Source organism: Scaptodrosophila lebanonensis, unplaced genomic scaffold, assembly GCF_003285725.1.
Source record: "Scaptodrosophila lebanonensis strain 11010-0011.00,11010-0021.00 unplaced genomic scaffold, SlebRS2 tig00000136-arrow-arrow-pilon, whole genome shotgun sequence".
NCBI classification, from domain to species: Eukaryota; Metazoa; Arthropoda; class Insecta; order Diptera; family Drosophilidae; genus Scaptodrosophila; species Scaptodrosophila lebanonensis.
Genome location: NW_022060586.1, coordinates 731,327 through 747,214, shown reverse-complemented (window position 1 = coordinate 747,214; position 15,888 = coordinate 731,327). Strand labels below are relative to the sequence as shown.

The window sequence follows — 15,888 nt, the reverse complement described above, 5'->3', positions numbered from 1 at the left end:
CATTTCAATTATTAATCCTTCAACAGTTCTTAGACTGTCCACTAAGGCTTCTAATTTTTAATGCCCCTTTGTGCGCCCACAAGACTTGAGCGATATTCGAAAAAGTGTAGAATGCTTAAGTCGTGTCAGCTCGACTTTTATTTCTTTGTCTTTCAACTTCAATAAACTATGTTACAGTAGTTTCTATGGCAGCCCAATCATAATCAGAATCGGTTTTATACATTACAAAACTGTAATGGGAATCAAAAGTTGCTATACTAAAGATCTTATTAAGATTAAGATAAGTACAAGTATGTATCAAAATCGAATCCATTTCGAAAACTAACTAGATTCGATATGCCCATGAACGAGGGCCAATACAAGTAACAACACTGGTTGGACGACAGGGGGCTTTGCTGGGAGATGTTAACTGTTCAGATATACATAGATATACCATTCCAAATTGCAAGCTGATCCATCGATTACTCTTTTCGTGCTTTGTAGTTATCGACAAAATAGAGGACAAAAAGTGCAATACGGATCCTAATTCCTTTTTTTTTTTATTTAGGGCAGAAGAACATGTAAAGCTGTGCTTGAAACTCTGTGAATTGCTTCCGCACCCGCCTTACTCGCCTGACTCAGCATCTTCTTCCTGTTTCCTAACTTGATAACATGGGACAGAAAAAAAGAACTTGAAAATCATGTTTTTTCGAGGAGCACCAACGTCGTATATGTTGTCTAACTTAGTCTGAGGTCAGGGTCAGGGGCTTGAACGCTCTTTGCAAAGTGGGTTGGAAGATAGATTTTGCAGGTACCTGCATGCAGTTTTCAGTTTTATGTCTGATCTATTTGCAGCCGTTCTTGTTTTAAGCTTCGATTTGGTTGCATATCAAACACTTTATTGCAAGAGCTAGGGCCATCCCCAGCAAGGGTATCTTATATTTAATGTTGTTCTTGACTTGCTTTGTAGCTACAAGGCAGTACTCACCGGACATTGGCCAACGTGTGCCTGCGATTCTTCAGATAGCGACTATGATATTTCTGCAGATCGCAGATAGATCCCTGTTCGGCCTGCATTTTGGTGGGCAGTAGCTGTGAGTTGCTTGGATGCGATGCAAGCGCCGAGGCCGACGACGAGGCAAGGCGATGATGGGCGGCAACGCTAGCGCTGCTGCTGTTATTAGTATTTGTGTTGCCGGTACTTCCGGTCGAGGCGAGTGTCTCGTTCGAGTTGCTACCGATAACGGTGGCCGAAGAGCTGCCGGCAGTGGTGCTACCGATAGGCGCAAGTACAATGCGTGACCAGCAGGACTTGTGGGGCTTGCGAAACTTTAGCTTAATGCGCGGCGATGGTGTTGAAGCGCTTGTATAATCAATCTGGGCTTGACCGCTGCGTTCGGTAGCCCCGGTAATTCCGGTGGCCGACGACGAGGTTCCGGAGGAGTGATGCACACTCTCACAGCTGCCACAATAGTTGCCAACGGAGCCTACAGTTATAGTAGTTTGTGGTTGTTCTTGCTGTTCCGAGCCAGCTGTCTCAGTGCCTGTTTGTTGCTTATTATTGGCCAAGTGTTGTTCGGATTCTTCTTCCTCCTTGATGTGTGGAAGGGGAGAGGTTTGTGGTTGACAGCTGCAACGTGTTGACGTTGCACCACCCGTTCCACTGCCACCGCCGCCGCCGCCGCCGCTGGTGCTGGTGCTGCTGCTCGACTGATTGCTGCTGGAGCTGGTTTGCTGTTGTGTGGTGTTGTGGATTGAGGCACTGCTCGGTGGTGCTGAAGACGTAGGACTGGGCGACGGCGATGGCGTTGGCGAGACGGGCTTATTCGACAGCAACGTTCCTGCTACACCTGCGCCACCCGATGCTGTGGTGTTGCTCACACTGGTCGTGAGCAAGCTCAGAGCGTTTTGTGGCGCACTGCCTGTAGTTACTTGAAGTACCACTGCCGTGGGTGAGACACTGGCGTCACTGAGGGTTTCGGGTTCGGCGCGACGCGCTACAATGCCACTGGACAAGCTGGCGGCTGCAATATCTGCGGCACTAAGCGGTTGTTCTAAGTCCTCATCAACGTCGTTGATGAGCGTTTTAAGAGAAATGGGCGTGGTCACAGAGGTGCCAATTGTGTCGGCCAGCGAGTGTTTTTTTTCACCTGTCACCAAACCGGACTCGAGATCTCCGAGCGTTTCCTGTGGTGATTGTTGTTCTAAGTCGCCGCCTTGCTGCTGCTGTTGCTTATTCTCGGAAAGCTGCTTCAAGTCGTCCGTTGTCTGCACGGGCGATTGAGACGGACTTGTGGCGGGGGCTGCGGAGCCGCCCCCGCGACAAGGTAGGCAACAGCGAAACACTGTGCCACCGAAGCACTTTGTCTTTGGCTTTGATTTTCGTAGTTTGCTGTTACTGCTCCGGCTACACCGGCTGCTCTTACTGCTCTTGTTGCTGCCGTCCAACCGCTTCTCCTGCGTCGTGCTGATGTGCTGTGCCACACCACCTGTTAATGGTTCTACTGCCGATCCGTGACCGTTGCTATTGTTTTGCGCCAGACCGTTACCAATACTGCCAATGCTGCTCCGGCTGGTGCCGCTGCTGTGGCGCTGTAAAATAAAATTTGTAGATATTTTATAATTAGTAAAGCTCCCCACTCTCTCTCTCCCCACAAATAGGACGACAGCCGCACTGGATCGTCCAAACACACATCACACCGCACCGCACCACACCACACCACCACACCCCACCCAAACACAACCTTGCCCATGAGCGCTGGCTGGCATTTGCCACTCGGAGGCTGCTCTGCGCATTTCTGAGCACCATTTTTGAATGTAAGCCCGTACGAGAGCTTGGCCAGACGCATCATGGCCGTAGCCCTGCGTCGCCCCTTGTTTCCAACTCAAGTCCTGGATCGTGAAGTCGTTTCGCTCGGGGCATTAGCAGAAGAATCCGGCAACGTATGACTGTAAAGAAGGAAAAAACACCGAATATTAGCTTCGCTTTTCCATAATTAACTTAACTTAACTTAACTTAACCATACTAACTAAAGCAACTTAGTTTTTTTTTTACTACCAACGACCGATCGTGGTGAGGAATAACACAGAAGGGTACCAAACAAGAGTTGAGCCAGCGAAATTCTTAAATACCCTAAACCCACTCTTTAAAAAAACACAATACTAAAAGTATGTGTACTCAAGCAGGCTCAACTCTTAAATTCCCACTCTCAAGAAAACCAACAAGAAAATGTATAACTATTATACCCTGTACCCGTAGGATAAAAAGGGTATATTAGGTTTGTGCAAAGTGTGTGACATGACGAGGGAATCATCTCCGACCCCGTAATGTATATATATTCTGAATCAGCATGACAAGAGAAATCGATCTAGATATGTCCGTCCGTCTGTCTGGATGATCGCCTGTATTTCGTGTGTGCACATGCTCGTCATCCTTATCCTAATTTATACGAGTTTATTTAATTTTTTGATTTCCCCTCTTTCCATGATACAGAATTTCCAAAACTACGTAAACCAAGCTCTGTACACACAATTGATATGCAATTACCTACTTTAATTTTAAACTTCATTTAAATCGGCTAATTCTAATAAAAGTTATAAGCAAAACAAGTTCACACCAGTACACAAGCTGTAGCATAAAGTTCGATCTACTTCTTCTTTTTTGCTATATCCTTTTACCCTTCTGGTTTTAATATTATATTTCGAATAACTCAACCCGTATGCGTTTAGCATATTTTACGTTTCTTCTCTTCGGTAACTTCTCTAATTCGGAATCGGAGGCGTCAGCTGACGTTTGGAAAGGTATACATTCAGAAGAGGGAGGATTGATTCCAGAGCTACTTCCACCTGATTCCACTTCATTTTCCAAAACTTTCAAAACATCATCTTATCATCGCCCAGTGCTTGTGTTTTTTTTAATAACTTTGTAACCTTTATTTTAACCCAGGCTCGAGAATCTTCGTCCATGTCTTCATCTTAAAGCACGCTAAAGACCTCATCTTTTGGCAAAGGCTCGTTTGTAGCGCGCAAGATGGTTACCAGGTTTAACAATTTAAACTTAAGCTACGGACACATAATAACTATCGGGATTAGTTAAAAACTGCCAGAATTACAGAAGACATGGAAAATTACATATAGTGGTTCTGGATCTGGATACCAAGTTTGGTTATTATAGCTCTTATACTTTCTGAGATCCTTGCGTTCATACAGACAGACAGACAGCCGGACATGGCTATCGACTTTTTGGGGTCTGGCACGTCTCCTTCTAACTAACTAACTAACCCTTTCAACCCTTGGGGTACAGGGTATAAAAATGGGTTGAGAAATGCAGCTTTATCATACCAACTATTACATACATATGTAGGTGTACATATAAAATCTGATAAATATATACATTGTAACTACAAGTTTCTACATACAGAGTATATACTATATATGTATATGAACATATGTTTGTATCTTAATATGTCGGTACATAAATTTAATTGATTCATGCAGGCCCTACATATGTAAATATGTATGTGTGTATGTACATATGTATGTATACTTGTATTTATTCAAGTTTGCAATTCAGTAGTAATATGTGTTTAAGAATGTTGTGAATTGCAACTTTCCGCTGTTGTACATCGCAAGAATACATTCACAGAAAGGGCTTGTTGCTAAATGACACTCTAAATGAAAACTCTAAATATGCGAGCAGCTTTTTCGGCCCGTCATAGCATTTTCACGTAATTGGCTTTAAAGAAAACCCAAACGCACATGCACGGTGAATGAATACGCAGAGTATTTTTGAAAATCGAAATATCAACAAAATGTGGATATATGTACACATGTTGCATATGGTAGTCCAATTTTAAGGACCTACATACATACATTAACATATTTGTTCAAAATTTTTATTTATTTTATGGCTTTTCTCGACAATAAAATACATACTACAAGTATGCATAACGCAACGTTTTAAGATAGACTATGAGCAAAAAAATTTTAAAAACAAATATTTTGGTCGTATTGTTTTTATTGCATTTTCCCGTTCGTGTCTTTTCTGAATCTATCTCTATTTGATATGTCTGTCAATGCGTGTGTGTCTGAATGTCAGTCCCCAACTATTTGATATTTGCGAGCTTTGTTATTTATTGTTGCTGCATTCATATGTATATTGAAAAACATACATACATATATAGTTCGAAAATCGTTGAATGCCAATTTGAAGATATACAAGTAGTTATGTTGATTATGTACCCCAAATTTGAAATCGATCAGACAACATTTATAAAACAAACTTTTCATTTCAAAAATAGTGAAGAAATATGAAAAAACCCCAATAATTCAAGCTCCAAGACAAATTTCCGGTATGCAGTTTTTCTTGTATTCTTTCATAGATTGTAAAAATCAAATTTAAAGGTGGTTTAATTTGATTTTTAAACAAATGTGGAGCTCGTTTTCCCCTCTTTGGAATATGAATTTTCCAAAACCCCTTCTTAGTGCGTACCGCCACTATACTATAATATTTGAGGCCAATAATCAGCTCCCTAGCTCTTGTCGTTTGGGCTGTGGGCTGTTTCCTTTTGTGCCCCAACATTTTTTTACAGGAAAACTCCCAAAATGCGGGTTTTTTATCCAAACTTTGGAGCCTATTTTCCACTTTTTTCTAAAACCGCTTCTTATCGCCCACCTTCACTATGAAGGGATATTTGAGCACAAATTTTACCGTTTGGGCTGAGCGTTGATCACCAATCAGTCAGCCAGGACAAACTGTTTTATATAAATAGAATTCCAAGAATTACGGGATTTATGGAAAATTTTCAATAGCGGGGGGTGGGGGAAAAGAGAAAACATTTCTCATATCATTACTCATCTAGGGCACCTTGGGGCAAAATTTGCTGTCTATAACTATTATAATCTCTGAGATCCAGATGTTAATATGGCGGTAATCCACCCGCACGGATGGACAGACATGTCCAAATCAATATCTTTCATCTTGCTGACTAAGATTATTTACAGCCTTTATGGGTTCGGAGATGCTTCCTTTTGCTTGTTACAAACCTAATATACCCTTTTTAAAAATCGGTGGAGGAGGCGGTAGATGGAAGGTGCTCCAAGTGCGCGATTTTCAATAAAATGGCACATAGGTAATGGGCTCCCGAAACCACTACTACAGGTATATTTTCCAAGGACGGCATTCCCAATGGATGTTATGCTGTTTTAGTGAGCCTGCAAAATGAGGAACACCGTCACCCCACCTTCACTACTTTTTGGACACCATTTGGAAATAGTATTTTCTTGTCTAAGTGGTGTTTTGGTAAATATAGAGGTTACTGGATGGACGAAACGCCTCCAAGCGGCAATAGGTACCAAAATAGTCTGTGATTTGAACAATTTTTCGGCTAGCCAACCAACTCAATATAGGGTTATCTCGCTGACTTAGCCTAAGTAATTTGTGAGCATTTCGGGAAGAATTCAAGAATTTTATTATTCTACTTATCTACTTCCAGTTAATCCCGTTGCTTTAATTGTTTTGCCAATTTGTTTTATTTATTCGTTGTGTGAGATAAAGGTTATTCTCAATATTTAACCGCGGTTTCTGTTGCTGCCCCTATTATTTCTACGGTTGTTGTTGGCTCTGCTACTGGCACGATTATTGGTGCCCCTGCTACGTCTATTATTGTTGCGCCTGTTGCGACTGTTGTTGCTACCTTGGCGATTGCTGCCACGGCGGTTTTGACCACGACTACCTCTACGATTGCCACCACGACGATTAGCACCGCGACGATTGCCACTGCGAGGAGTAGTGCCAGAGTCCCCATTGCTACTATCGCCTCCTCCAGTAGGTGTTATAGAGTCGCTGTCGTTTTCTTCCGTTACTCCAGTATCGTCTTCAGTGACAGATGACTCTTGGCTAGGTGTGGTGGGCTCAGCATCGGTGATGGTGTAATCAGCATTAGTGTCGGAGGACTCATCCCCGGAATCAGTATCGGCGTAGTCAGGCGTAGTCGGAGAGTTGGACGAATCTTGTGCTGATGCTACTTGGCTGAGCATAAGTAGCGCCAGAGCAAGCAGGGTTAGAAATCTGAAGTGCTTCATTTTCAAAATCGATTCCCGAAGTCATAGTTTCGTTTTGAAACTTTGTCTTTTTATAGCTATGAAACGGAAAACACTGAGGCACTAAATAATAGAGCCCATAGACGTTGTGGTTCAATACGCATATGGACGGAGCTCTTTCATGTACATAAATATGGTATGTGCGATTATGCAAACAAATGCCAAATTTAAAACAAAACACGGGTTTGCTTTCTGTATTTGCTAAATGTGGCTGATAAAAAGAAAATAGAACCTTGATGGCGTCATTAAATCATCAGATGGTTGCACAGTGATGCCAATTATAAGTGTTAAAGCGATTTGAGCTTAAAAAGCATTTGGTATTAAAAAAGATTATTATTTTTTTTTTTTAGTAAGGTAATTGCCCTTCCCCAGCAACAGTTTCGTTTCAACTCTCTACAGCTCTAAAGCTATATAAATTAAACGTTGCACATGTAATCCTACAATTTCAAAATTTCCTTTTAAGTGTTTCAAAAAGTCAGACCCAAGAGAGGCGAATATTTCATGGGTTTTGGCTGTTAATGCCCTCGGGAACTTGAAATTGACGTTTTGAGAACTCATAAATATTACTACTTAAGACTAGCTAAAATAAAAAAATAAAAAACGATTATGTTGTGGGTGTGTGGAGATGGGATCTATGACAAAAAGAGAATGAAGTGCTGAAGACGATGACAGTCGATAAAAATAAAACAAGAAACTCCCACTTCCAAAAAACCACATAATTGTTTTTTTTTTTAATGAAACTAATTCAATTCAATTAATAGCGACCGTCACGACCGTCGCGACGGTCACGTTCGATGTCCTGGGAATGCGCCTATCGTTCTTGATAAATTATATAATAATATTATACGAGTTCTATTAGCTCGTAGTAGCAAGCCCAGGAACATGTTAAGATGCAGCTCCACTCACTTGCCACTTGAAGTCAATTTACGTGATGAACCCAAAAAGTGTTATGCCAAGTAGTATACTAAGTATTAATTATTAAATAAAGCGAGCATAGTTTCAGGTGTGCAAGCTAAATAAGCAAAATGAGGGCGCAAAGTATGCGAAACTATTCCGTAAACTTTTTAAAAAGCACACACTCATGCATTCAGGAACTCATACAGACAACTGAACATCAAGCGGAAATGCTAAGGTCGGGCGCCTCGACTTTGAAACACTCTACCTACGAGTGTGAGTAAAATAATTATTTAAATGCACGAAAATGTAAGAAACAAATATATTTGATCAAAGCTTTACATTAAACTAAATCACATATTAATGTAAGAAAAACTGGGATTAGATACCCTATAATTGAAAATATAAAATTAATGTTTAGAGTAAAGTTAGATATGTTGATACTTGAAAATATTTTAGTCTTTGTGTAATCGATAATCTACAATGTACCTTATTTAAATTCGTTGTTCAATTTGTATACTGTTATAAGAATATTTTATAAGAATAATAATATTTAATAGTTCTTAATAGAATTTGAAATAGATCATATATGAATTAAATTAAAATACATTTTAGAAAGTGGATTTGGTGGTAATAAAATTATAAAGATATACAATTTTTTTTAAATATGTGCATAAATATCGCCCGTCACTCTTATTATTAAGGTAAGATAAGTCGTAACTTTAAAGTCTGATTAATAGCCAAACAAAAATAATAGCAAAAAAAAAAGCCAAAAGCTTTTGGAACGTGAAAGTGTCTTATGTCATAATACGAACACGCCACTCGTAACCAGTTTTATACTAAGAGTTACTAGAAGATATGGCAGAATCTTCTTGAGTCTTCTCCTTGAACCTCCCTAGTCTTATCTGCTGTCATAGCCCAGTCGTCGTAGGCAAAAAAAAGGTCAACCACGGAATTTGTGATAATAAGCTGAAAATTAGTATACACCTTTGTTTTGACGTTCGATATGTTGACTCAAAAGTATCATATAATATCGTGCCCGCGTCTTAAGATATTCACGGCGAAAGGTCAAAGGTCATAAAATTCACGAAAACTTTTGTATCAACATTTTTTTCATACGATTCACCTTTTTGAGATTGAGCGCATATAGCCTAATGCAAGGTCAAGCATGAGTTACTGTTACTGTACTATATGACTATATATATTACTATATATATATATATGAGATTAATTTATTGTATTGAAACTGCACGACTTTATTTTAGGTTATAGGTGTTTTTGATTTTATTAATATTATTTAATTAGTTTCATTTGAAAAACAAAATCCAAACAAAAATTGTTTTGGACATGAGAAATGTTTTACCCAAACTTTTCGCATATGAGTTGTGGCTATGAAAACTGGAACTACGTGGTTGGTACTGTCGGGAGTAAGTCGTCAACCAACAACTGCCATCAAATGACCCGTTTGCGCCTCTAATTCTACTCTTCTTCTTCATATAATAATGAAAAAATAATAAAATTCACCCTGATCCTCACCATCTGTCTCCACAGTTTTTCTTTTAATTCAAAAGGAAGTAAAGACCTGTATTTTATAGCTCAGTGTTTACGAATACAGTATTGCATATTGTTTTCGATGCTGCTTTGCTCCTGTCGCTGATGTTGCGATGTTGGTACTGCTTTCCTTGTTAGCTGTGGGAAAATCCATCGCCGTGATAAAGCACAGCATATTTTTTATATTGATTTTATTGAGACATTTGCAAAGTTAATGTGCGACATGTGAACAAACAGACTTTTGCAGGGCCTGCAATCAGTTCAGGAACAGACAGATAGCGCTAACAAATGGCAATCGGCTAAGACAAGCAGGTAGCAGGCGGGAAGAAGGGGAAATGCAGAGCAGCAGCAACAGCTGCGCTCAAATAAATTTGAAGAAAAACCATTTGAGAGCTCTGATGCAATTCGATTCGTATGCTATATATAGTATACTTGTACTTAATACATGGATGCTGCCTTCAATGTGTGCAAATGAATGTTTGTTCTTCTGCACAGCAATCCGAGTGCGTGGGAAGCACGGCTATCACATAGCCCCCAGCTTTGTGAATCCAGCCTGACGCGAATCTGCGTTCAATTAAGTCGAGTCGAATAATTTTATTGATTGATGAACACCCTTTAATGTGTGGGCATCGTTTTCTCGCTTTGGTCGGCTCTTGCACAAAAATAATGGCACAAGATATAATGCTACAGTCGAGCAAGCCCGCCAATGAAATACCCTGTACCCAGACAAACTTTCGGCCCTGAGTTAAATGCGCCTCTAGCAGAAGCAAAAAGAAGAAGAAGAACGATTAGAATCAGAAGCAACCAGTAGAAAAGTTAAGGTCGGATGCCACGATTTTCAAATACTCTGTACCTTCGAGTATGTAGAGAATATTTATATACGTGTTAAATACTTCAAAAAGCCAAACAAATAAAATCTTAATAAACAAGAGAGAACGCTACAGTCGAGCAAGCCCGACAGTGGAATACCCTGTACCCAGACAAACCTTCTCCCCTAAGGAGCGAACTTGATGACGCAGTTTGTGGATGTGCAAGGTATGTAACAGGGAGGCAGAAGGAGGCATCTCCGACCCCATAAATACTTGTACATATATTTGTGGGATGTGAGTAGTAGAATGCGAGAGTAGAATGCCCTACTAGCAACCCTGGCCTAGTACCGCATCGGAAATTATGGATAGGCTTGAGAATCGAACACGAAAGGAGAATAGTTGTGTTGCTGGAGTAAAGTTGCTAGAGTGTGTGGATAGAGAGTTGTTGCCAAGGCCAGTTTGAATTGTTGTTCGCGGAAGTGCTGTGCTTTCTTTTTATTTTAACCACAAGACAATATTCCAAATACATTATCTAATTTGTATTAAAACCCACATATTTTATTCTTAATCAGCATGACCAGACGAATCGATCTGGTCTGCCCATCCGTCTGTCCGTCTGGATAAACGCCTGGATTTCGGAAACGGCTGAGCACAAACTTGGCAAACAACACGAGCTTATTTAATTTTTTTAAATTCCCCCCTCTTCTCCCCGCCACAGAATTTCGTCAGTACCGTCCACATTCCGTCCAAACTTTGCACACGCAATCTATTACCTACTTTTGTTTCAAGTCTCATCCACTGTTCGACTGTTGCGTTCTTTCTTTTTTTATACTTATCTCTCCAAGCCTTTCTTACCATTTGCGTTGTCCCTCTCTGCACTTACCCAGCAGCTTGTCCGCCATTGTGTTCTTACTCGATGGAAGCCTGTAGCCTGCTTGTCTGGTCAATTCAGTCCGACAGTCCTGACCGAGCTGTTGTTTCCTTTCACGCCAACGACGCCATGGCAGCGCATTTTATTGACTTTATTTGGCTCTTGCACCCAAGGGATCATTTTGCACGCAAGTAGCAGACGAATAAAACAGTACGTACGAGCTTATGGATTGGGCCGAACGTGTACAGCAGACAGGTAGCCACATAAATATTTAAGTAGGAATAATAGAATCGTTGAAATTAAAAGTCAGCTTAATGAAGTCATCCACCAAACTCATGTGAAAGCCAAACAATAGGCGTGAAATCGATATTTGATATTAAGCATGTTACATACTCGTCATAAAATCGAAAATCCCGAGTCTGGCTCTACATTCTGCAAAAATGTGAAGGGGACTGATAAAGCGCCTGTCCCAAAAAGAAACCGTGTGAGATTGTTGTAATACTATAGATTTAAAAATCAGAGTTTTTCATTGCAGATAGGGGGCTGCGTTTTTTTTGCCGCCAACCTTTCGCTAAGCCTTATAAGTATCCCAAAAGGATCCCAAAATGTTCACATATCAAGGGCGTTATAAAAGTTACCTATGAGAGGACCTTATAATGAATTCAATAAACAAATATCAGCGCGACTTTTTGAAAGCATACCTGCTACAAACACCAGTTATAGTTTAGCGAGGCTCTCCTTAATGACATTATGTTGAGAATGCGGTTAGATTCTTTCTGTTGAGGTGACTTAATGTTTAATAAATATTATTATTAATAAATTGAAGTGCATCTTGTACAACACAAAGATGCAAAGATGTTTCCACTGTGCGACCAACTCAGCAGATCGTTCGATCCTCCAGTTGGATAGCTGCTTGAAATCCTGTTGCTTCCGTACGGCTAATTGGCAACTTAAATATGCAGATTGATTGATTGATTTGATGCATTATTGGAAGCACAGCAGCAGCGGTTGCTTTCGCAGGCTCAATTGAACTGGCAGAGCACGCATTTATACTCCTCACCAAATCCTTGAGCTCGCACAACAGCCATGAACTTGTTAGAGCTTGAATTAATGCTTGCCATTTTATTTCTCCGCTTTTGAACAGCGATAGACAAGGGCACAATTTTATTTATATTCTACTGCACCATTTGGCCAAGCATCGAACACTTTTGTAAAGGAAGGATGAAAGCAGAAGCCGCTGCAGCAACAACGGCACCAATTGTACCAACAAAAAGGAGCTTACAATGGCAATCACAGAAGACAGCGTTCTAGAGAAATACAAAGTGCCCGCGAACAAAAAAAAAACAGCAGTACGTAGCTAAACACGGCGAATAATTTCCATTTCCATTTGGATACGAGGACGTCAAAACGCACGCTCTAACAATTCAGTTTAGCAATGTTTTTACTTCCATTTTAAATATGAACTTAACGACATGCCGGGGTATTTGTAAGAAAGGCACACCCTGAATTCTAGAAGTATATGTGGGTAGACACCGATGGTGGCGCTGTTCCTGATGGTTAACGTTGTCACGAACAAATGCAGCAAACGCTTAACAAATCCAAATGGCAGCATTTGCAAGTTTTAAGGCAGCCATTAGGTTTGTAGCCGTTTTTATACTTTTATAGCTGAATGTCTCTAACGGAAACTAAATTTCTGTCGCTTAATAATGCAGCAATGGCAGAATATTATCTTATTACATTTAAATCGAGTTAAGGATCCATCTCCGTTTGCGCAGAGGCCATGTACCTTACACTAGTAAAACAAAACTCGGCAATGGTCATAATAATAATAATAATTATCACTATTATTTTATTTTAATTGTACTGATATTTTGTATTTCTTTGTAAATATTTCATTAGGCTTTGCCTTCCTACATATCTGCTCATTAACTAAATTATACTTCAATAGATATAGGTAATGGGAGCTTGAACGATCCACACATACGTATTTATCAAACCAAATATGGATGCACTCTATATAAATAGAAAGCTGAAATTTGGACTCAAGTTTCCTTTTAGAGTGTAAGGAAACATTTATGGTTTTGAAAAATTCGAACGTCAAAAGGGGGCTTCAGGGACTTCAAAGTTTATTTGAACAAGTAAAAAAGCTAAAGTCGGGTGTCCCGACTTTGAAATACTCTGTACATATGTTTACAATAATTATAGAAAATAAAAAAAATTAATAAAATAAAAAAAAAATTTGATCGATTTTAGCTCTCTCGGTATTCGAACTCACGTAAGGGGTTTATAATTGCACATTTACATAGCAGTGTGTGAGTGTATGTATGCCTATGCGCATCAATTCATGTCTGTGTAAGCATTTTCGCAGTCAACCAAACAGCAACATCAACAACAGCCGCGGGCAGCGCTTGAGCAGCGCTGCAGCAGCAAATATATTTATGACTATAACTTCTTGGTAAATCGGTCTGTCATAGTGAAACTTGGCATACGGACACATAATTACTAACTGGTGGTATTTGCAAAATTTTAGTTCGAAATTCCAAGAATTACGGGAGGTAGACAAAATCGCATTTGCGAGAGAGAGGAGGGAGGGAGGGAAATTCCAAAATATACATTTTCTGCGTATTCACACAAGGCATCTTGGACTAAAATTTGGTGTTCTTAGGTCTTATAGTCTCCGAGATATAGGAGGATATAGGATATATATTTATACTTTGTGGGGTCTGCCACGCCTCCTTCTGCCTGTTACATTTTTCAGCTCCCGCACCTTCTTGTACATTTCATGTACAGAGTATAAAAACAAGAAAGGAATGCTAAAGTCGAGCAGGCTCAACTCTTAAATACCCTGTACCACCCCACAAAAAAGTAATTAAATTAATTAATAAATTTAATTAAATTAATTAACTAAATTAATTTAATTAATTAACTAAATATTAACTAATTAAATATAAAATATTCCATGCATACATACATACATTTACATCAGAATCGTGCCTTATGCGTGTTTGTGTACTTGTACATATGTATGTATGTGTGCATTGGGCCTGGTTATATGGCTATAACTTTCTTTCCGATCATTCTATCATAATGAAACTTAAAATACAAAAAAATAAAAATATATAATTACTAACCTAATGTGACTACCAAATTTTAGTTTAAAATTCCAAGAATTACGGGTGTTATAGAAAATCGGTAATAGGGGGGGAGTGGGGGGGTGGATCAGAAAAAATGAACAAACTCGTCCTTTCTCGGTCTCAGGAGAATCTGTATACCAAGTTTGGTTATTCTAGCTCTTATACTTTCGTAGATCCTTGCGTTCATACAGACAGACAGACGGACATGGCTATATCGACTCGGCTTGTCATGCTGATCAAGAATATATATACTTTGTGGTGTCTACCAAGCCTCCTTCTGTGTGTTCCATGTGCACTCGCACAAAACTAATATACCCTTGTACCCTTTGGGTACAGGGTATAATAAAAAGTGTCCCGACTTTGAAATACTCTGTACATATGTTTAGAATAATTTTAGAAATTACAACAAGAAAGGAATGCTAAAGTCGACCAGGCTCAACTCTTAAATACCCTGTACCTCCCACAAAAAAGGAGAAAAAGAAAAAAAAATTATTTTTATACCCTGTACCCGTAGGGTAAAAAGGGTATATTAGGTTTGTGCAAAGTATGTAACATACAGAAGGAAGCATCTCCGACCCCATAAAGTATATATATTCTTGATCAGCATGCCGAGAGAAATCGATCTAGACATGTCCGTCCGTCTGTCCGTCCGTCTGTCCGTCCGTCTGGATGAACGCGAGGATCACAGAAACTATAAAAGCTAGAATAACCAAAGTTGGCATCCAGATTCTCCTAGGTCCGAGTAAGGACGAGTTTATTTTTTTTTTTAATTTCCCCCCCCCCCCCCCCCCCCTTCCACCGCTACAGAATTTCGTCAATAGCGTCCACATTTCAAATGCTACCTAAACCAAACTCTGCACACATAATTTATATATAATTGTCTACTATTGTTTTATTCAATTCGGTCAATTCTAAGAAAAGTTATTAGCGAACAAAACTGCAGCAACAAGTTCGCTCTTCTTCTTCCTCTTTTTTCTGCTGCTATGGGCGCATATAACTCAGTGACGGAAGTTTACCTGGGTACAGGGTATTACACTGTCGGGCTTGCTCGACTGTAGCGTTCTCTTGTTTTTAATTAAATTAATTAAATTAAATACAAATTATTCAATATATACTCGTATATACGATAGTGGAGACATGTTCATGTACAGTTTCAACAGCATACCATAACCAAAGCAGCAACAACAACAACAGCTGCGGGCACTGCATAGTCATATATACATATATGGCTATAACTTCCTGTTAAATCGGCCTATCATTATGAAACTTGGCATCTAGTCCTTTCTGTCTGTCCGTCTGTCTAGCTGTCCGTATGAACACCTGGATCTCAGATACTATAAGAGCTAGAGACACCGAATTTTGCACAAAGATGCCTTATATGTTGATTAATTTATTATTATTATTTTCTAGTGCGACAAGTAAAATTCTTATAAATTACTGCACTAGTCACAAAAACAAACAATTTTCTAAGAAAAACATTTAAGACGATTTGATTAACCTACTTACTTAATTTATAAAATTTAGAGATTAGTTATTGTATTATTTATTA

General features: G+C 39.5%; 2 protein-coding genes across 2 annotated transcripts; both read right to left on the bottom strand.

Annotated features, from left to right (window-relative positions):
* Window positions 1-604: 604 nt before the first annotated feature.
* On the bottom strand, window positions 605-2,831 carry LOC115629201 (cAMP-specific 3',5'-cyclic phosphodiesterase-like). The gene is made up of 4 exons (XM_030525601.1): window positions 2,713-2,831; window positions 1,756-2,563; window positions 968-1,572; window positions 605-638 (listed from the first exon to the last, which is right to left on the bottom strand). Exons 1-4 carry the CDS (start codon window positions 2,829-2,831, stop codon window positions 605-607), a joined length of 1,566 nt encoding a protein of 521 aa, XP_030381461.1.
* Window positions 2,832-6,549: 3,718 nt separating this feature from the next.
* Window positions 6,550-7,062, bottom strand: LOC115629200 (pre-intermoult gene 1 protein). Its single transcript, XM_030525600.1, has one exon. The coding sequence runs from the start codon at window positions 7,060-7,062 to the stop codon at window positions 6,550-6,552; it is 513 nt and encodes a 170-aa protein (XP_030381460.1).
* Between the last annotated feature and the right edge of the window lie 8,826 nt (window positions 7,063-15,888).